The sequence below is a fragment of the Melopsittacus undulatus genome, chromosome 14, assembly GCF_012275295.1.
Source record: "Melopsittacus undulatus isolate bMelUnd1 chromosome 14, bMelUnd1.mat.Z, whole genome shotgun sequence".
Classification (NCBI taxonomy): domain Eukaryota; kingdom Metazoa; phylum Chordata; class Aves; order Psittaciformes; family Psittaculidae; genus Melopsittacus; species Melopsittacus undulatus.
In genome coordinates this window covers 5,001,578-5,023,718 of record NC_047540.1, presented here as the reverse complement: position 1 = coordinate 5,023,718, position 22,141 = coordinate 5,001,578, and the positions used below count along the sequence as shown (strand labels likewise).

Sequence of the window (22,141 nt, the reverse complement as noted above, 5' to 3'; positions counted from 1 at the left end):
CCCAGTGGCCTTTGCTGTGCTGGAGCAGCAGAGGGAAAGGGCTCTCCCCGCTCATGGCAGCCTCGGACACAGCCGAGCTGCTGGGGCTGCACCCCAGTGACTACACTGGGTTCAGCCCTATGGCCCAGCAAAGGGTGCAGGAGTCCCCATGGGCCCCCTCTGACCTGTGCTGCTGCATCCCCACAGCCCAGTCCATCCCCCCCGGTCCCCATGGGCGCTCAGGGCTCAGGTATGAAGTTTTATTGCCACCATGCAGGGGTCGGGTCCATGTTGTACAAAAATAACATCTTTATACAAAGAGGTTTTCCTCTGGGTTTGTGTTTTCTTTCTCTTTTTAACTCTTACAACAGGCTCCGTCCCCCCCCCCGGCCCCTCCTGCCTCCCCTCTTCCAGTTCAATACACGCCAGTTACTGGTGACCGGTGCGCAGGGACACTGGGCATGGTTCAGCCTTGCAGAGCCCCCCCCCAGTATTGCTTTAACTTTGGGGCACAAACCAACAACAACAACAACAGAGGGGGGGCAAGAGAGGAGAAACCAGATGGAGAGAGCAGGACCCTAAGGGGGGGGAGTCCCTGTGCTGCTGCTGGTGGCACAGGGGGGGCGATGGGCACCCATTGGGGTGTGCGGGGCCAGACCCACCGGTACAATAAATAAGGCTAAGACTTGAGGCTACTGGCTCAGCTGGGGCTGGGGCCACTGGTGGGGTCTGCATTAGTGTTCAGAGTCCCTGCCCGCTGCCAGGGCGCAGGCAGGATGTAATGCCCGATGCTGCCAAGGAGGTTCAGGTCAATCCCTTTATCCCCACAAGGACACCTGTAGCTGGCCCAGGCTTAGACACAGTCCCCGTCACCAGCCCGGGGCAAGAGAAGGCAACAACACGCTACAAAGAGATCTGCTACTCGCTCCCTGCTGGAGCTGCCCCACACAACAGGGTCAGCCCCACACAACAGGGTCAACCCCACAGCTTTTCCCACCCCTGCTCCCACACTTCCCAGTGCTGGAGCTGGGAGCAGGGGCCGGAGGCAGCCAGGGAAGCGCTGCCTTGAGCAAGGAGCCCTGTGTGTGAGAACAGTTTGTCTGGCAAGACAGGCATCCAGTTCACTAAATGAGGCTCAGAAACAACCGTTCCTGTTCTCAGCACAGGCAAACGCTCTCCCAGTGCCATTGGGTGACAAACTGGGACCTCCTTCTCCCACCTCAGCACTGTGGGGTGGTGTGTGGTGGGGCTGGGATGGCAAGATAAGCTGGGGAGCAAACACAGCAGAGACTGCAGCCAGCCCCTTCCTAATTCTAGGCGGATTATTTTGGGAAGCTTTTTCACATTATAACTCATATATTATATCTGTACCACAACTGAAGTGTGAAAATGCTAAATCAGAATTAATGCAATTTTAACTGCACCTTAGGTAAGCTACTGAAAAATAAGATTAAATCATATCCTTATGGAACTAAAGAATCAGTGAAAGGGGGAATGGGGCCACGGGCGGCCAAGTCCTGGAGAACCTCAGAACTGAGGACAAGAGCCCATCCTTGCCCTGGTGACACCAGGGACCACGAAGGCCTTGGTGTGCTGCAGGGTCAGACACCACAGCCACAGCAGTGGCACATGGGGGACAGGAGAGAGATCGGATGCAGATGAAGGGGGAGGTTTCAAGGAGTTCTTCCTCTTGAGAAACCCCAATCTGAGCTTATTCAAACCATCCGGAGCGAGCGCCAGGAGCCGGCTCTGCACCGGCACAGCCGCGGCTGGGGCCAGCAAACCGGCTTCACCCTCGGGTGTCTTCTCCTTTCCCACAGGCTTTGCTCCATCCAGAGAACAGCATGGTTAAAAAGACAAGAGAGGTAGATTACAGTTGTGATTAAAAGCAGATTAGTCATCTAGGCTTCGATTTAAAACCAGATTCCACAAGATGCCAAGAGGTTGTTGCTTCCAAAACCAGCGTTTCCCAAAAGTCTTCTCCCTCCAGAGTGAGTGTGTCCCTGAACAGAGCTCAGAAGGATTGCTACATTATTCTCCATCACAGGACACGGGTATTGCTGTTGGGCTGTAGTAGGCGACGTGAAAGGCAGACTGCAGGATGGTGCTTGTGCTCTCGGTGGGGAGGAAGCTACTTCCGCAGGTACCTCTGGGCCAGGATGGCTGCGTCCAAAGGGTTCATGGGCTGAGCATCGTGGCCCAGGCGCCGCACTGGGGGGATGTTCCCAAACTGCCGCTTCTGCAGGAAGCTCTTGGCCTCATGCAATGTGTTCTTCTCCTCAGCCAAGAGCAGCTGCTGCCTCATGTAGTTCTCAAACTCGTACTGTGAGCACTCCTCCGTCACCTTCACCTGCAGAGAGCCACGGTCAGAGCCACAGCAACGGGCCCACAGCTGCCCTCCGATGGTCCTGAGCTACCACGGGACAACTGGAGTCTTAATGCGAGAACAGGACCTGCTGCCTCACACACAGACATTAGTGCCACCAGGAGCAGAGGTCTGGGAACTGAGCGGCTCCTGACACAGCTCATCCCAAGCCATGCAGAGGCTGCAGCTGCCTGACCCCGAGCCCAGGGGAGGGATTTCTGATGGCAACCCTGCAGCATCAGAGGCAGCAGCTCCTCCAAGGCACTGAGGTCATGGGGCTGTCACTCCCAGCAGGAAACATGCTGGCAGCAGAGCAGGATGTTTGCTCCCATCCCAGAGCTCACCAGGGAGCCTGAGCCAACCCTGCTGCCTCTTCCCAGCACATGTGAGCCCTCAGCTGTGTGTGAGGGAGGGAATGATGCTTGGAGAGGAGCAAACAGCCCTCAACCAGCCCTGGTGCCAGCGAGCTCCCTGCCTGGCAGCATGGATGTGACTCCTGGCCCCAGCAGCACACTGCACAAGGTGGTGCTGGACTCAGCTGCCTCCCAGAGCAGCAGCCACAGCTGGGTCCTCATCACAGCTCGGGGGCCACACGGTGCTGCCATCTCTTTCCATTACAGACAGACTTAGCACAGGGTCATGGGAAAGCAGCTCCATGGAAAGGGCAAGAGAAAAACCTACCTCTTGAGGGTTTTCTGGGTTAGCCACTTGGTCATCGATGTCTGGCACCACTTGCAAAGGGCCACTCAGCGAGGACATTGACTGCCTGGGGGGAGAGCACAGTGTCAGGGATCTGGAGTATGGAACCCAACAGCCCAGCCAGGGCAATCCCTCCTGGCTGCCCATGGCTGGACACCAGAGTGTGGCACAGCCTTGCCTGGCTGCCACACCAGCTACTGCTACCAAAGGATGCTATCCAAAATTCAGTGTCCCTGGAATAAAACCATATTCCAATCCCTAGAACTGCTCCCACTGCCCTTTGCTGTTTCATTTTCAACAGGATGTGGAACTCTACTCTTGCCTAGGTAGGAGAGAAAACAGCCACAGCTCCAAAACTCACAGACTCCACTTGCTGACTCAACAGGCAGCACAAGAGCTGTGCCTGGGCGTGCTGTGCTGCACAGGCAGAAGGTCACAGGGCTGACAAGAGAGCGTTGCACCGAGCAAACACCACCAGGATTGATTTATGCTGGAGTGTGCTACTGGAATCTCATCCTGGTCAGTCCATGCCAGTCCTGGAGTCAGATTTACTCTCAGCACCAAAGGCCCTCCTGTACCCTAGCACTTCTCTGCAGTGTTACTGCTCCACAGGCTCCAGCCTTGGTCAGAATGGCAAGGCATTCACACAGGCCACTCCAGACACCAGATCTAAAGACTTCCTTTGCAGTTCTCACAGCCTCTCCTCTGGTGTCCTGCTTGGCAGCAGTCTGCTGGCCACAGCTGGGATAACACAGCCTGTGGCCAGAGACACCATGTTCCTGCCTCTCTGCTCCTGCACATACCAGGATGCTATGATGGAGCTGAGGGAGTCCAGCACTTCAGAAGCTGTCAGACGCTGCTGCGGATCCAAGACCAGCAGCTTTCGGATCAAGCACACAGTGTTTTCTGAGACCCGTCCATCCCTGCAAGACAGAACACACAATGAGCCCGAGAGGGGCAGAGGCAGGAGCATGGACATGCTGAGAGCACAGGGAAAACAGCCTCCACCACTGACCAACAGGTCCCAGAATTAACCAGGAGGTTGATTCCCTCTCCCTGCATCACACAGGCCCTTCCTCACCACTGCCTGAGCTGTCCCAGGCTCCCTGGTGTCTACTGCATGCAGTCTGTTCTCATCACTGCTGGGACCTTTGAGGGAAGCCCCCAGCAGCTCTGTCTGCCCCAGGCAGGCCCAGGGAGCAGGGGAAGGGCTCCCCAGGCCCTGTACTCACTCAGGGATGTTGTACTCGGCAGCCTTGATTTTGCGGAAGAGCTCCTGAGGTATGCTGTCGTAGAAGGGGAACTGCCCATAGAGCATGGTGAAGAGCACCACTCCCAAAGCCCACATGTCACTGGGTTTGCCACGGTATGGCCGTCCTGCAGGGAGCAAGGAGACACAGAGCAAGAGGCTTTACAACACTGCTCACCTCTGAGGCCCTCCACCACCACTGAAGGCTCTCAAGCAACCTCTCCTCATCCCTTTTTCTAAGCCTTCATCAAAATGCTTGAGAATTCCTATTACAAAACACCAAGAAACTCTTCCAAAGCTGCATCCCTTGGGAATCAGTAGTTGGTTCATCTCCACACAGGTCTCTTTCCCCTTTCCATACAGAGCAGGGCTATTCCTGCTGAATCCAAGAGCATCGAGTAATGAAACCCAGCACAGTACACAGAGGAATTCCCACTTCATTCCCCTTCACCATCCCTGCAGACTGTCACTGCCAGGAGCCCCTGAGGCATCAGATGCACCCTGGCATGGATGGGTCCATGGAGAAGGGAATTTAAGGTCCAGCGAGCACAAGGCAAGAAGAGGCAGGAAAGAAAGCCCAAGGACAAGTGGATTTCTGGTGAAGAAAGTCCAAGATCAATGCCAGCCTCACTGCATGGGAGATGGGTGTGAAGTGCAGACCCTCTGAGCCCATTGAGGTGGGGCTCTGCCTCTGGGATGGATCCAGCAAGTGGAGCCACAGAGGATGCAGGAAGCTGCCTCCTCCAGAGGCATCCCCAAAAGCTGCTGCAGCCCCAGCACACCCTGGGGTTCACTCAGTGAAAACACTGGTTTAAAGCCCCTTCCATCACACCGCAAGCCTGCGAATGGCAGCATGCACGAGGGTCAGGAATGAAGCTCCAGTGCCGTGCCACAGCACAGGACTGTGGGAATGACTTCCTCTGACTCACAACGTGAGTCACTGCTGCAGCATTTGTTATTTGTACTAATTATTCTTTGCTTTATATGCTCAAAAAAAGGCACCTCTCCCTCCTCCTCCTCCAGCTTTTCCTGCTGTAACATTTCAGCAGCCACAGAATGCAAACCATCTCCTAGCAGAAGACAGATTCTCTTGGAGACTTCAAACAATGATTAATTCTTCAGGCGTTTCAGCTTCCTCTTGCACAGAAGCATTAGCAATAGAAACAGAGGGTTTCAGAGTCTGAAGGTGGTGGTGAAGCCTGGAATGTCCTCAAGTTAACTCTTCCCTCAGTGCTTGGAGGAGAACTGCAGACTGAGCCATTATGGAACAGCATTTGCAAGAGCAGGGGATCTGGCTGCACAGATCCCTGCAAGGAAGAGCTCAGGCCAGGTGGTGCTGGAGCAAGATGCTGTCCTGGAACTAAGGCTGTACCATGCAGGGTCTTGAACAGCCTCAGCTGTCAGAGAAGTCAGCAAAGAGCCCATTCAGTTCCTTGTGCTTCATGGCCCCAGACAGGCCAGTCAATCCACCAGCAAGAGAGCTGTGAGAACAAAGTGGGTGCCTGCAGGCAAGCTGTGCTGCTGGGAGGGTGGAAGGGCTGAAGTCCAGGACAGAACAGTGCCCTGGATGAACAGGAAGGAGCAGCTCCATGCAGCCTTTACCAGCCACCAGCCACAGGAGCTGCAAGTGCTCCAAGCTCCTGCAGAGCAGTTGGCTCGTGTCATCCATCTGGTTACAGGGGCCTCAGGATATCCTGCAGAACAGGAAAGGCCTGCAACAAGCACACGTTCCACCTCCCCCTGCTCCCTTCCTGGCTCAGTCCTGCCCAGGAGGGAAGCAGCTTCAGACCTGCCTGGCAGATCAGGACAGAAGAGCTCAGCAGTGTTTGGTGCTGCTGCCTGTAAACCTGACAACAAACGGACAGAGGAGTCCATTGGCTGTGGGGATTTCAGGACTACCTCCCTCCGAGGGCATCCCTGAAATAGGTGAGCTTGGGATACCAGACATGAGCAGCTCGAGTCTTCAGAGCGTTTTCAGTATCCAGATGCCATCCTTGCATAGATAAATGCACTGGCAAGGATTCATTTCACTGGCAAGGGCTCACATGCTATAGGCACACCAGTGGGTGCTACCCAATGCACTGCTTGTCCAGAAAGCAGTTGGTACTGATAAGAGTCCAGAGTTTTGGGCATCATCCAAGCACTAGCTCAGCACTTTGCATGGATAACCCTTGGTGGGATGCATTGGAGGTGATTTTGGACTGCAATGTGTGGTCCAGCTCCATCCAAAGGGAATTTTATCCAAACAATATGAGACAATGCACCATAACTGAAGTGTACAGACAGTTTACAGGCAGAGTCCCAGCTGTAAATATACCCTTCAACACTAGTCCAGCCCACCTGGATGAGAAGAAACTCCCCCTCAGTCACTACACTGACAAACAGGACCACCACTCAGCTACTACCAGCACAAAAGCTATTACAGTAGCAGACCTTAAAGCCTTAAAGCTCATGCAAAAGAAACCTCCTGAAGCAACTAAACAGACAATGAACCACATCTGCTTCTGAAAGTCTCCTGCACTGGAAACAGTTAAAAGGTGGGAGGACATTAGGGGAAACTGTTCTTTGCCAGACTCCTGCTTAAGGCCTCTGCTGGAGACAAGACATAGCCCAGACTGCTGGAGACAAGATACAGCCCAAACAGAACTGCTGGGCTGGCCTGTTGTCATCACCCCTTTGGTTTTAAGTAACTCCTTTCCATTGGGTCAATAGTTCCCTCTGGAAACAAGCAGCAGCTGCAGCAACTGCTCCTTAGTGTAAGGCCTGAAATAAGCTGACATTGTGGTGGGATTTGGACCAATTGCCTCTTAGGCCCAGGGATTTACCTGCAGCTTAAGCAAAGCCTCAGGAACAAGATTCAGACATGGGAAACGGAACGTCTTGTCTGCAGTCAGGCTCAGGAACAGGCAGGGAGCTTCTCATTAGCTTTGAAGCTCAGACTAGCCTTGAGAAAGAAGTTACACTCACTCCTTCCCTCCGTATACTTTCCCAGTTGGAAAAACAGTGCAAGTCTCATAACTGGACCCCAATTAAGAGGCTCTCACAGGAGGCAGGTTATGTATGGGAGCAGAATTAGGGTTTCTTTTATTGTCAAGAGCCACGAATAAGTGCACCAAGCGTGAAGTGTGGGGCTGAGGGCATTGCCTACCACTGAGCACATCGGGGCTGATGTAGGCAGGGCTCCCTCGCTGGTCCTTCAGCAGGTCATCCTCACTCACCAGGTGCTTCCCAAGACAGAAGTTTGTTATGGTTATTCGATGAGTCCTGTGGAGAATCAGAAGGCATCAGTGACCAAGGAGCATCCTGCACACTCCAAACTGCACAGAGTGTGTCCATGGGGCTTCCTGGGAAGCTTGAAGCCCTGAGAAAAGGCAAGGGGAGCTGCAAGATCAACTCCATCCCAAAGGGGAGGGATGCCACACTGGTCCACATGGCCTGCAAGACTCTTACAGAGGGAATAAGAGAATCTCTTTTACAGCTATGGGCAATGTCTACATCCACCCTGAGTGGCATGTGGCTGTAAGCACGGGGTGCTCCTGTAACTTGTGCACCTTGCAGCCACGCAACTGCCCTTTGGGCAGCCTCCACAGTACCCTGCAGGCATCCCCAGCACCAGGACCTGCACTTGAGTGCTTGCTGACCACTGCTGGGCAAGAGTGTTAAAGGAGAACTGTAACTGCTGCTTCTCTCCTATGCTTACCACCCACCTCTAAAAGCATCTTCTGCACACAACACCTGAGAGCTGAGGGAAAATCCCCTGAAGAAGGACTACCCAAGCCTGGCCCCCACACACTGTTTGCTTATGTGTCACCAGCAGATGAGCGACAGGACCTTTGATCAGATATAGTACAACCACTTCTGTGTTACCCAAGAGTCCCACAGCAGGACTGTGGTGGCTGTTTTACCTGATCTGCAGGACCGTTCTTCACACCCAAATATGCAGAACAGAGAAAGTCTCAGCATCCAAAAAACCTCCTACAGAAAGGTGAGAACTGCAGGTACTCACAATGTCTCTATTAAGATACCCCTGCTTCCTTAAGGTACTGCCAGCACCAGTTAATCAACATAAGCTCATTACAAAACTACCATTATGTCTTCCATGTCACTCAGATAATTTGGGTTTTAATGTACAACTTAAAGGACTGAGTAGAAAAACACTGTCTGGAAGATTTCTGTATTCTTCAGAAGCTGAAGAACACAACCAGAGCCCCAGAGAATGAATTAAATCCAGTCACAATAACCAGCAAGTCTACCAGACAAGTGCAATAAAACCAAGTGTGGGCTGGCAGTGGAGAGCTGATTATTAAGACAGACTTGTGTTTAAGAAGTGTTAGCTTCAACTGTCAAGAGACTTCCCTGGCTGAATAACAAGCTGCAGGATTTAAAAGACTAAGTGTTCTAAAGGACACCAAAATGTTCAGGGTTGTTTGGCTGCATTTAGTCACTGAAATTTGAGCTAATCTGTAACCATGCAAGTGGCTAATGGAAAAACCTGTGAGGCTTTCACATCCCCATCTTGTGGGTGACAATGAATGAGGGACCTTCATTAGCCCAGGGTGTAACTGGCCTGGTTTGGATGTTGCAGTGATCTGTAGCTCCCTTCCTCCCCCGCCAAGAGGAAAGACCTGCCTCTGTTGTGAACACGGCTGGAACAGAACAAACACTTCTGATCAGCCCAAATGGCTGGTCCTCTCCATGGTGATCTATTCTTACGCCTCACCCACCCTTTCTTATGACTCACTGCTGTAGAGGCTACGGTTTTCCTCACCAAAGCTGATGGGCTTGCTAGTAAAAAGCCAATATATAGTATGCAATAAGAGAATGACTTTGAAAGTGTGTTCACAAAGCTTCGAATCCCTCCCCCTTCCTGATAGTGGGGGCCCCGTGTGCAGCTCTCAGTGGGACGGATGCTCCACTGCACCCTTTACCCAGAAAAGAAGGGAACCTCTTTTGTTTGCCTCTGCCCAGCAAGGAGAATCAAAGCAGCAAGCAGCAGATAAGAAACGCATCTTAAAGCAGCCCTACAGAAACAGAACTATTTACAGGTGGCCCTGAGAAGCCTTAGATGTTCTGTATGTGTGTGTGTGGGGGGAACCAAGAAGCTCACCCTCAGTAGATAAAATGTTTGCTTTCAAACAGTAGTAAAAAGAAGAAAGAAGCTGTGTCCACAGTGAACCTGCAGGCTTTGTACAGCCTCTGGGAGGCTGCAGACCTCCAGCCCTCCAGCTTTTTACTCGTTCCACAAACCCAGACAGTGTGAAAAGACAACGAATTCCACTCATTCCTAAAGCCAGTGCAAAATATTTAGGCAGTAATGTAATCCTGAAGGACACAGTGGAGTATCTGAAATGGGACTTGCCAACCAAATCACTGCATAACCCAAGACAAAGAAAAAACTCCAAGCAGCCACCAAGCAAAGCGTCTGGTACCACCACACCTCTCACTCATGCTACACTCCTGCCCCACCAGGCTGGTCCCCCCTGTGCCTGCACAGCATCCCAGACACCAGTGCGTTAGAAACTGGGGCTTGCATCAAACCCACTCCTAGGAACAAGGAAGCTATTTCAAGCACAAATACAGAGGAGACAGAAGAACTTTTGTTTAGATAAGTAAATATTTTCCTGCTAGCAAAAACACAGCAGTGCAGGAGTCAAAGATGGAACACTGCTGTGATTATAGCACAGGCTGCAGCGGTGGGGATTCCTTTAGCACGATGGAAAGTGAATTCTGGGAACAGAACCAATTCCCACATTCTGATTTGGTTTAATAAGTATAAAATCTCTCTTGCAGATTTCTGAGTTAAGTTTAGTTTTCAGAAGCTAGAACCTTCAAAGAAGTGCAGACATGGGGGCACTAAGCTCGGTGCAAGAGTGAACTATCCTGGTTGGGCTCAGTTCATTTTTGGAGATGAACTCCTGCAACACTGAACTGGATTTCAGCTTGTTCCCATTTCCATCACCTTTCTCACATGCGAGCACTCAAGTGCTGCCTTTGTATCTGTAAGAAACAGAGGTAGCATAGGAAACTGCCAGCTCTGCAGACTTACCTTTTGTTTAGCACCATGTTTCCTAGTTTCAAGTCTCTGTGCACAATATTCTTCTGTAAAATATAAAACAGCACAACATGAGCAAACCCATATTTGTTAGAGAAGCACAAATTCAATACCTGAGAAAAGCACTCAGTATCTTTTGAAATCATGTAATTGTCACTCTCAGAAATAACCCTGATCGAGGTTCCAAGTCAGGCTGCATCCCTATGCTTTGTGCACTTCATTCTGGATTCTGCTTAGACCAACAGAACAAGCAAATCTGCTGCTTTGAACACTTGACTGGAACCAAGAGACCTGAAACTGAAGTGCCCAGGCTCAGTAAGAGCAATACAATGGGCATTCCCCCAGAAGACACATCCTTCCTTGGCAGAGCACTGAAGCACGGGTGTCCCTTCTCAGAGGGTAGGAAGTCAAACAGCAGCAGAGCCTATTTTTGTCACAGTACTTTCTAGTTCATTGATCTCATTCTGCCTTCAGAAATCAATCCTTACATTATGATTTATTTTGCTTCAAAAGGAAATAGCTTGAAGTGCTTCCTGCATTTGATTAGCCTCTGCTCTTCTCTTTGACCACCCCTTTCTGAGGTTAACAACACTAGCTCACCCGATCTGCATTTAGTCCAGCTGGCTCCTCTCCACTGTCAACACATGCTGTCTTATCACCCAGCAACATGAAGGGAGGGGAAGGGAACGCTCTTTTATGGCTTGGGGCATGAGGTCTTTACGCAGAACACTCTTAGAGGGAAACAGCTGAAACATCCATCCCCTGTAACCTCACCACTGCCCACACCAGGAAGTCTTACACCGTCTATTACACCGACGTGGGAAAGCACATGGGGTAACAAAGCCCTTACCTTATGTAATGCTTCTACCACTCGTACCACATCATAAAATATCACGACCGTCTCCCGCTCACTGAGTCTCTTCTCTTTAATGACATAATGCTGCAGATTGATCAGATCTGCTGTTTTGTCACTGAAATCATGGGCACAGAGACAGTCTAACACGAGACAAATGCGCTTCTTCATCTTCCTGACCATTCTGTTTGCTTCTAGATCTTCTATAATTTCACAAGCTCGGTCCTAAGTGAGGCAAACAAATGAGCAATAGTTCAGGGAAGCTCTCTGGGATTACGTACTTACATACAGAGCACTGGAGAATCAGTAACTATGTGGTGAGCTCAAAACAAGCAAACGCAATCATAGTGCTAGATCTTTGCCCTGAGCTGGGATTGCAAAGAGAAGATACATGATCTCTGCTTAAAAAAGAGAGAGAAACTCTGACTGGCTTCTGTCAGCTCTGATACTGTTTATACACACACAGAGAGCTTTTGATATGACCTAGAATAACTGTATATGGGTGCACACTCTGAATGCCAGGGATCCAACATGTTAGCAATGAGAGCAAGAATCTTAAGACTCAGGAATTAGCAGTTCTTCCATAACGTGAAGCAGGACACAGCAGAGTTGGACATTTGGCTTATTTAAGTTATAGTACAGATGATCTCAAGTGAACAGTGTGTCAATAAGATTTAACCAGCAAGCAAAGGCAACATCAGCATCCAAACCAGTAATCCTCAGCCACCCATCACATCCATAAACAGCTCTGAAGGCATCATCAGCCACAATTCACTCACAGGAGACCCTGATGGGCACACTGACTAGTTTAACTTGATGAAACAGTTTCTTGGCAGTTTGTCCCCTCTTCCAAGTCATCATAAACCAGTACACACACTGGAAAGCACAAATTCAGTTCCCAAAGGGTGCTCTGTGGGCACAGACTAATTTGCCAGTGAAGCAGCTATTGTCCTCTTTGAAGGGGATGCTCCTGAGCACCTGCCCCGTCTTTAAATGTCCTCACATTTCCCAAATCCCAAACCCTGTTACACCCATTTAACTCTCAAAAGCCCCTTCCACCCACTTGTTTGCAGCAGCAGTGGTTAACCTCAGTGTGTGCTGGTAATTCTTCACACACAACAATGGGGCCAGCATGAACTGTACATTAAGCAAAAGCAACTCCAGCCTAAAGCAATCACTGGCATTCCCTTGATATGGATGGTGACCAGCTGTACCTGAAAGAGCCCATGGTGATGAACCACTCCTTCCTGGTTATGGAGCAGGGAAAGGAGAGAATACTCCGTGTGCAGCAGCATCTTGCCCTGTCGCTCCTCCTGGGTTTCTATTCCTTTATCACCCCTCTCTTCTAAAGTGAGAATCTTCAAGAAAAGGGAAAAGACCTTTACAGTTCCCAGAAAAACCCAAATGCCCCCACCCCACTCTCACTTCAGGTATTCCCATGTGTTTAACAGCTGATGCAATTGCTCTGATGCCTGCATATTGGCCACACAATGTCTGAACCAACATCTGTGCAGAACGCACAGCATGAGCTTGATGGGGGGTTGGCACTAGATGATCTAAGGTCCCTGCCAACCCATCCCATTCCATGATGCTATAATTTAACCCAGAAAAGCAGCTCAGGTGCTTTTTGGGAATATCCCAGGGGATTTTTGCTCCCCGTTGGAGTCACTCCCATTTCAGGCCAGTGGAGCAGATCAGAGGAGAGCAGCACAGCAGCCACAGAGGCCTCATCTCAGGGCTAATCTTGACACCAGATCTAAGCTTGGCAGAACTGCAGCCGCTTCTGACAGCACCCTGGTGCAGCCTACACCACACACCACTGCAAGTGCTTCTGCTGAAGAAGCTGAAGAGCCTAAAAGATCTGGAACCCCCCCGTTTGCTTACCTTCAGCTGATAAAAGTCATCTGTCCCATCCTTTCTTGCCAAACACTGAACAATACTTGGCACAGGGGAGTTACCTAAACGTGGACCTAGCAGCACAAAGCAAAAACAGACTTGTTTTCCTTTAAGCAGCAATGACTAATTCAGGGTTACATCAGTAGGCAAGTGTCACGCACTTTAGGTTACTTTAAGTTCCCTTTTCCCCCCCTCAGAGATCAAGCACATTTCCACAAATCACTCTCTGAAGAAAAGAAACCAGTCCTGAACTCAGAGCTTTTTGCACAAGGTTTCATTTGTTCACTGCAGAAACATTTAACAGGAGCCCACACAGGGCAGAGCTGCTTCAGAAATTCAAATTTCTGCATGCCTGAACCATAAGGCTTCCCCATTTACCAAGCAACACCCATGGCAACTGCTGTTACCACACCTCTGAACCCAGCTGCCACCTCTGCACGGGCACAGATTACCCCAACTTCAGGTTAACACAGTCTCCACTCTTCAGCCTAAATCAATCAGCTTCCAGTTGATTATCCATTGGTTTCCACTGTGAAGTCCATCAGGGGTTTGACAGTTTATACAACTTATTCTAGCAGCTCTTAAAAGCTAGCAGAGTGGTCCGGCCTTGCCCATACTACTTATAATGCCCACCAGTGCATCATTAAGATGCCCACATGCTGATCTGACAGGACATCCCAGGCAAGCAGGGTCAAACATCTCCCTGGAGCTCTAACCAAAAAGTTCCCTCAATGAATTTACTCTCTGACAAAGTTTAAAGCCATTCCTGCTCATATTACATATTACATATAATATTCATATTACAGATCTCCTCAGTGTGACCAGAGCTGCAGAAGCTCCAAGGGCTGCTGTTCTTCTCTATCAAGTGAATTGTACTCTTAAGATGCTACATTCCGCATGTTCTTGCCCTCATTTTATAGTGCCTTTACCATCAGCCTTGTAGCTACACTGCAGAACCACCTCCCCTCCTGCTTACCTAGTATAAAAGGGCCTGCTCTCTTGGCATTATTTCCAGAAATCCCTGTACAAAGAGCTTTTGCCTTCGTGGATGTTTCCCCAGCTCCTCTGTCTGATGCTCGTCGCTTCATCCTTGGCTCTTGAAGAGAAAGATCACATCTGATGAGCAACCGAGTTAGTTCCTTACACTACCCCTTCTGTTGCACTGGGAGGCTTTCACCTCCTGACGCACTCGTGGCTCTGCCTACTTGTGTTTCTACAAAAAAGCTATGGCTCATTACTGATAGACCAGTTGTGGGCTGGAGGCTTACAGCATTTTGGAGGCTATAAATCAGCCTCATTATTCAAAGCAACGTCTCCTACAACAGTTGTTTGAGACACATAGTGGGAACAAGTCAAAATAATTAAAGCTTGTTTTACAGCAAAAACGAGTTTGCAAATTAACATATTCCAAAAAAACTCTGGAAGAAAATGCCCAAGTTATCCTTCTGTGTGGATGTCTGCTGCTGATGCAGCCTATTGGCTTCTGGGGGTTCATTCATGGAACACTTCTCACCAGGCATCACCACCAGCTCACCGAGTAACTGAAGGCTCAAATCTGTTCCTCAAACAGCCCAGAATACACACACGTGACCATTAAGAGAGCATCTTTCATCTTTTCCAGTAAGGTGACAGAGACAAAAATGCCACTTACTGTGAGATTCAGTTCATTTAACAGGGATTTGCCCACAAATATAAGTTGAGTCTTAAAATAAGTCCCCCCTCTCTATTTATCCCTCTTTAGGCTCTAACCTTTTAATTACATCTCCATCCAACACAGCTGAAGCTTGGAATCCAGCATCCAAAACTATCCCTTCAATCCCCATGTGCAGGAATCAATGCAGACTATTACCTGCCTTCAATGACTATTCCAATGAAAGGAAACACTGGGATACCAATACCTGTGCTCCCTCGCACCACCACTTCATGCAAAGAATAATTTAACCTGTTAAATGTGAATCTCATGACTTGCATCCAAGTATCCAAGGTCCACACATCACTGCAATTCAATGCAAACAAGTACTCTTACTTATTGCAGAAAACCTGCTTTCCAACATGCATTTTCTGCTGCTTAGAAATCTATAGAGTTTGTGGTGGTGTTGCAGAACCAATACCTTTGACTATTGCACCTTTTCCCCATAGGAAAGTTTTGTTTCAGTTTAGCAGGATGAAACCTCTCATGCTTGCTGCTGGCCTGGCCTTCACACCCTGCATCAATCAGCTCCATCAAACTCAAGTTTGGTTCCCAATACACCTCCACTTTGCCTTTATCTCTTGGAAAAGGGTTTCAAGGACTTTCACAAAGCTCTAGCCACTAAATGCTGGTGCCCCAACTGTTCAAAGAGGTTTTCATTGGGGTGGGGGGAGAGGAGGAACTGTGCACAGATCCATTTCCTTACTCTGAGCAAGTCAAAGCCAAGCCCCAGGACTCTTCCCTTGGAGGTTACTACAGCAGACAGGGAAAATATTTTGGGGTTTCACTTAAAGAGTCCCAGTGTTTCACCATGTATGAGACTGAGAAATCCCTGTACTTTGACTGAAGTTCACCCTCTGGCAGTCCCACCCTTTCTGTGGACACAAGTGTGATCTCATTGCATTAATTCATCTAGTACCTGTCACCCAGATCAGAGATAGCAGCAGATAAGGTGAGAAGTCTTGCAGCAGACTTGGCATCTCTGCACTCCAAGCTTCCACTGACAGAGCAGCACTGCCAGGCCCAGCCAGTTGAACAGAACAAAGTCCTGAGCCCCACATGCTCCTTGTTCTGTTCATTCCGCATCCCTGACCTCAGATTTGATTATGCCTTATAAAATTCCTCACTCCTTGCAACATCACCAGCATCATCCCTGCTGGAAATACATGAGTAACATCTCCACTTGGAGAAACCCCACTGCACAGCAGCTCTGAGGTAATGATCCTTGTGCAATCCGAGCTGGATCGGGATCCCTGGTGCAAACAGAGTTATCGTAAACAAAATAACCGGAGCACTCACGTAGTTCAGCATCAACTGTATCTTTATTCTTCTTCCAAACTAGGTTTTCCAACGTCTCAGGGGACTGGAGTCATCACCTCGGAGAAGGCTGGATGGTCGAAAGGTCCAGGACTCTGTAATGTGAAACGAGATACACTTGATGCTGTGGTTCTGGGTTATTCTTGATCACGATAACGTGGGATGCACCAAAACTCCTCAGCTTGAACCATTTGTGTGTATTTGGGCTTAGAAAAGGCCTGAAGCTCCCAAAACCATGTGAGAGAGTAAAAGGATTCTTGAGGTTCAGACCCTGAGTCACAGACGGATGGCCCCGCACAGCAAGACTAATACAGCACCAGTGATCTCCAAAGGCATTTTGTGATGTGAGAGCATCAGTAACAGAGCAGAAACAAACACGTTCTCCATTTGAACCTCCACCACACGGTGTTTGCTTGCCTGGTTTTAACAGTACCTTCAATAGAGCCAGGTTAGCAACAGTGCCACAGCAGAACCTTCACCACTGGCAGCAGTCTTTAATCACGGTAAGAGCTAATGCTTAGAGTCTGGACTTGAACAGAAGGATTTCTGCAAATGGCAGAGAATAATACACTGGATTTTATCCTTGTCAAATCCCTGCTGCAAGTTAATTCCTTGTCATGATTTATATTTGGCCTCAAAAAGATAAACCAGACTAATTCTGCTTAAATCCAGTGCTGCTCAGGAGTTCCATCTGGCCCCATTGAAGAAGGAGAAAGTCAGGATTTCAATCAGACACCCTAGGATGGAATCTACACAACCTCTACCAAATGCTTGGTTTAACTCTTCGTTAAATCAAGCTGCATTACTTCACCCTGTACACAGATCAACTGTCAAAAGCACAAGGAACATTTGGGGGCATGGGCACTGCATTCCCAACGCTACCCCAAAGCAAACAGCACCATCACCTGCTCCTGGGGCAGCTACCCAAGGTCTTCCTGAGTTCAAGTACTGAGGCTGCCTCTGGTCTGATGAGAACACTGCCAGGCTCTGCTGCTGGCAGCCCCGTGCCGGCTCTCCAGTGCTTTCAGAATGAGCTGTCTTGGCACTGAGAGTGAGTGGAGGTGTCCCATCCCTTAAAGGGCATTCACAGCTCCCTCACACAATACTTGTAAGAGCAAGAAAAGCACCAACACAAACAAGTATTCAGCTCTTAAAGACAACCCCATGCCACTCACAGCGCTGTCAACCCCATCTCCATGCTCCCTACGTGGTTCCTGCTGCATCACAAGGGCAGCAGAGCCCCACAAAAGCCTCAGGGGCCCTCAACAGCACCCAGAGGGTTTCCATGAGCACTTCAGGATCCTCTTGAGACCGGAGTGAAGGATGTCTGGAATGAAGGAAGGTCCCAAAGGGAAGCAAACCAGGGCAGCTGCTGTGACAAAGCAGGAAGACTGTTCCCTTTTCTGCACATTGTGTAACCCCAGGCAGAGCAAGGAAATTGGTTAAAAGGGCACAGGCTTCCCTGGGTCAGCTCCTGCAGAACGAGTGCCCAGCCTCTAAGCACAGGATGGCCACAAGGAACAGTGGCTTGAGGCTGGGCTTAAGGCAAACCTTAGACCAAGACCAGCAATGAGCGATGATCCCTCTCTGCAGCTGTGAGCAGAAACATCAGCCCTGAGCAGGACCTGCTGTGAGATGGGTCCTGTGCCATGAGCAGTGTGTGCTGAAGCCATCTGGACATGCAGAGGTCATGGGAGCCCTGCTCCTGTCCCACCATCTGCAACAAAAATGATCTCTCATCGAGATAATGGAGTTACAAATCCAGCACTGAAATTCATTGCTTGAGTGTTACACACCCGATACAACCAAACATCTCATTGGAGAAGTGTCTAAAGCATCTTACTGTGCTAGCTCGGACCTTAAAATCAAATCATTTGGAAACCAAGATGCCTTTTAATGACAGCGCTTCAGGAAAGGGTCTGATTCCCAAATCACTGCCTGAAATCCAGTGCCCAGCAAAACAGAGACTGAAAAGAGCAGAGGGAACTAACTGACCTTTTCAGCTCAGCTTAAACAGCAAGCAGGTCCTGCAGTCCAGCAGCCACAGCAGGGTAAAGCAAGCACCTTTGGGGCGTTCCAGGATTACTCAGAACACAGAAAGGAGTTAAGACACTGGAGCAGCTGATACAAAGGGGAAATGTGGCTGTTGGTATTTACACATCCAGTGTGATGACTGGAAACCCCAAAGGTGTCCGACCCCACCGCTACAGTCTGCAAGGGAGGCAGTAGGAGACCCCATCCAAAGGTTTCTGTGCCACCCTCGCTGTGCTCTCTCCTCCCAGCCAGTGCAGGCATCAGCTATGGTGAGAATAAAGCTAAAACTGTCCATTATTCCACAGTATCCGGCTGCACCTTTTACAAGCCAACCACCACAGAGGCAGGATTCACCAGTGGTGCTGAACCAAAGCTCACCTTCAGCCTGGCTCACAGCACGTTCCTGCCCACAAGATAACGCTGGCTATGACCTAAAAACCTACATGCTCACTGCCATTACATGAGCGTGGTCCAGCTTCCCAGCATGGGAACACGCAGGTCGGTATGGCCGCGAGGAGCAGCAATCCCAGTGTTGCCACATGCCTTCTTCCAGGCAAACCCGGCTGGGAACAGCTCAGACCCGAGTCATCGGAGGCTCCATTCCCATTGGAAAAGCTTCCCAGAGAACAGGCGGAGTTGGGATGAGCCTGCGGAGGAGTCACCGGCTGGGGGTGACAGGGAATGTTTGCCAGGCAGATCCCAAGCAAGTGAAGGAGGAGCAGGCACAGGGCACCTGAGGGAGCTGCACAGGAACAGAAACAGCACCAGGAGTGCTGGAAGTTTGAGCTGAAGGGAACAGTGACACCGAGAGCCCATGAGATGACTCAGAGCCACCAGCACAGCCCAGGCACTGCTGCGTGAGCCCTTCCAGGAAGGGAAACCTTCTCCAGGAACAGAGGAGCCCTGACTCAGAGACTTCTTGGAATGGCCCAGACCCATTCAGGCTTCCTCCCCAAGCCAGGAGCTCACCCAAAACCAGGCACAGAGCTTCTCTGACCAAACAAGAAGGAAGAATCCCAAGGTGCTGGTGCAGCACAGGGGGCTGGGGCACCCCCATGCCCTTGGAAGGCACCTCAGGAAACAGGAATGTGCTTCACCAGCTGGGAGACGGGACCACTTCCAGCATCCCATGCAGACCCACAGCAGAGCCTCCTTCCTCAGCCCACCCAACCTCATCAACATAACCCCACTCTGTGAGCAGGGTACAACCAGCACTTCCCAGGCTGCAGTGTTAAATGGGTGCCCAGCACACCTTACCTCCCACAGCTAGCTGTGGCCGGTCTCCATCCTGTCAGGGTCCAAACAGGCTTCCAAAGGGCAAGGCAATCATCAGGGAAAGCAGATTCCTTCCTGCCTGCCCCCCCCAGCAGGCAGCCAGGGAAACTCTGAAGCACAGGATTGCAGCGACGTAATTACAGTGCAAGCAACGAGCTGGGCTCTCTTTAAACCCTTCTGATGCATCAACACATGAGATAGCCAAGGACTCATCTCTGGGAGTTCCCTCTTTGGTTACATAAACACCAACTTCAGCTTAACCCCTTCCTGCTGAAGCACAGGCAGCATCCCCTGGGAGCAATCCCTGCTCCAGCCCCACATCCTCGTGGCATGGGCACCATGGGCCAGGTCCAGCACAGGAGGAGAGCCTGGAAACCCAACCGCAGTGCTTGGGCCTCCCCTGAGGCTGCAGACATGGAGCTCCCAGCCCTGGGCTTCTCCTGGGCAGTCACTGCCCTTCCCATCCCCATCAGGTGAGGTGTGCTGTGTGTTATGAGCGTGTGTTCTTCCTGCTTATAGCTTCTGTACACTCAATATCCCCCAAGTGCCTCCTGCACACACGGATTATCGCATGACTCGCACACGTGCACACACTTTCGGTACAGGGAGGTGTGGTTGTGGCATTTAACAGTGATCTACTCATCCAGCTGGAGAGAAAGAGGTGTACTTCAGCTACCTACAATGCCACCACGCTAGTGTTAGTACCACTGGTAGCAGGAAAGCACACAGACAGACACCCTAAGGTCACAGATGTGCACCTAAGAGTGTTTCACATAGACTACAATGGGCACAGAGCCTCCTCTAGTCCAGCCAGAGCTCCCAGCTGGATGGCTCCCAGGCAGGAGTGAGGAGCAAGCCCAGAGCCCAGCCTGGTCTCTGCACAGCACCTACAAGGCTTCCCTCTGCATGGCTCCAAAAGGAGGTGGTTCTGTGATGTCCTGGGGATAAAAGCAGCTGAACATGAGGATGCTTTTAAGTAACCCGATTCCGTGACCAAGCCATCAGTGCGGATGCCATGGAGAAACAATAAGAGGATGTAGGACAAGTGCTGCAGCATCAGGGAAGCATGAAACACGTCCTGCATCTCATGGCACCAGCCTGGAGCCGCTTCCCAGCGGGCAAACCTTCCCCTTCCCCTCCAAGGCACAGCTCAGCTGGGCTGTGGGAACCCCACGAGCCCTCAGCCCATGTCCCTTCTGCCCCAAAGGGTGCCCAGTGTCCGGCTCAGCCCTGACACACAAGGCACTGGCTCCTGCTCCACCATCACCACATCACCAGGTGCCTGGCACAGATACACGGTGCAGTGTGTGCTGAGCCTGACTCTAAGCCAGTAAAGCACTGTCTCACTAACAGACAGCACATCACTGCACCTGAGCAGGACCAAGACAAGCCCCATCCTCCCCATGCCATGGAGGAAACCTGCTCCCTCCGGCAGCACCATCAGCCCCTTACCACCCAGGGCAGCGGCAGAGCTCCCACCGCCAGAAGGCACCAGAGGGGGTTCTGAAGCAGGAAACCCCAACGGAGCCTCCTCATGCTCCCCAGGTGAGCTCGCCGCCAGGCACCCAAGGCCAGTTCCGGCTGCAGCACCCGATGGGCTTACTCATTGTCCCCTGGAGGACACGCAGGACACACACTCACTGCTGAGCCACGGGCGGCTCCTGCCCGGCGCACAGCGAGAAACCCCGGACCGGACCGGACCGAGAGCGAACCCAGCACCAAGCCCAGGGGCCGGCTCCGGCTGAGCCCCAGCCCTCCGGCATCACGGGGAGCTCCTCAGCGCTCTAACCGCAGCCGTGCACACACAACCCCGCTACTGAACCTCCCCGTCCCCAGTGACCGACCGGCAGCGGGACCGGCAGCGGGACCGGCAGCGGAACCGGCAGCGGAACCGGCCGCGTCACCCTCCCGACAGCACCTCTAGGGCAACCGGCAGCGCAGCAGCCACCGGGAGCACCGGGACACGGAACCGGGCCCTCTCTTCCGAGGCCTCAGCAGCGGACGGGCTCCACCGGCCCCGCAGGGAGGGCGCTGCCCGGAGGCCCCCGTCCGCGCTCAGCACCGGGTAACCGGTACCCGTCCCTCCCGGCCCCGGCCCCGCACGGTACCCGGTAACCGGTACCCGGCCCCGGCCCCACACAGCACCCGGTACACGGTACCCGGTACCCGTCCCCGGCCCCGCTCAGCACCCGGTAACCGGTACCCGTCCCTCCCGGCCCCGCACGGTACCCGGTAACCGGTACCCGTCCCTCCCGGGCCCGCACGGTATCCGGTATCCGGTACCCGTCCCTCCCGGCCCCAGCCCCGGCCCCACTCACCCATGGCCCCGGGGCCGGCGCGGCCTGCGCTCGGCTGCGCGGCGGCAGCCACCTGACAACGGAAGTGACGCACGAGCCACCGCCCCCCCACGCTACAGCCCCGCCTCCTGGCGGCCACCGCGCAGGCGCACGGGAGAAGACGATGGTGATTGGTCAGATTCAGACAGCGCCGGCTGGGACTGGGTAGGGCCGGGACGGTGGGCGAGGGGATTTACGGCTGATTTTGATTGGTTGAGGCGCGCACACGAAAGGAGGCGAGATTTGATTGGCTGGGGCGGTGCCACAGCCGTCGCCGATTGGCTCCCGCGCCGCCGGGACCCTGCTGCCCGTTCCCTGTCCCACCGGGTGCAGGCAGCAGCGGGCAGGGCAGCAGCGGGCAGGGCTGCAGCAGCAGGCAGGGCAGGCAGAGCAGCT

At 51.8% G+C, this 22,141-nt stretch overlaps 1 protein-coding gene across 2 annotated transcripts; it reads right to left on the bottom strand.

Moving 5' to 3' along the window:
• Positions 1–225: 225 nt before the first annotated feature.
• STK40 (serine/threonine kinase 40) lies at positions 226–21,807 on the bottom strand. Of its 2 annotated transcripts, none has more exons than XM_034069221.1 (12): positions 21,728–21,807; positions 16,083–16,195; positions 14,070–14,189; positions 13,082–13,167; positions 12,412–12,555; positions 11,195–11,422; positions 10,339–10,391; positions 7,441–7,556; positions 4,276–4,420; positions 3,847–3,966; positions 3,026–3,110; positions 226–2,329 (listed from the first exon to the last, which is right to left on the bottom strand). In XM_034069221.1, exons 3-12 carry the CDS (start codon positions 14,179–14,181, stop codon positions 2,111–2,113), a joined length of 1,308 nt encoding a protein of 435 aa, XP_033925112.1. In that variant the 5' UTR covers positions 14,182–14,189; positions 16,083–16,195; positions 21,728–21,807; the 3' UTR covers positions 226–2,110. The 2 variants fall into 2 exon arrangements, with proteins under 2 accessions (XP_033925112.1, XP_033925113.1); XM_034069222.1 differs by lacking the exon at positions 21,728–21,807 and adding an exon at positions 19,392–19,545.
• Positions 21,808–22,141: the final 334 nt, after the last annotated feature.

What these genes read in the sequence shown, in the direction of transcription:
- STK40 (XM_034069221.1), bottom strand. Translation starts at nt 14,181, where the DNA reads ATGAAGCGACGAGCATCAGACAGAGGAGCTGGGGAAACATCCACGAAG. An exon ending in ATGACTTTTATCAGCTGAAG is followed by an intron (nt 12,556 to 13,081) that starts GTAAGCAAACGG and finishes CTTTTCTTGAAG; the next exon opens with ATTCTCACTTTAGAAGAGAG. An exon ending in ACCCAGAAAACCCTCAAGAG is followed by an intron (nt 2,330 to 3,025) that starts GTAGGTTTTTCT and finishes GGCTCTCTGCAG; the next exon opens with GTGAAGGTGACGGAGGAGTG.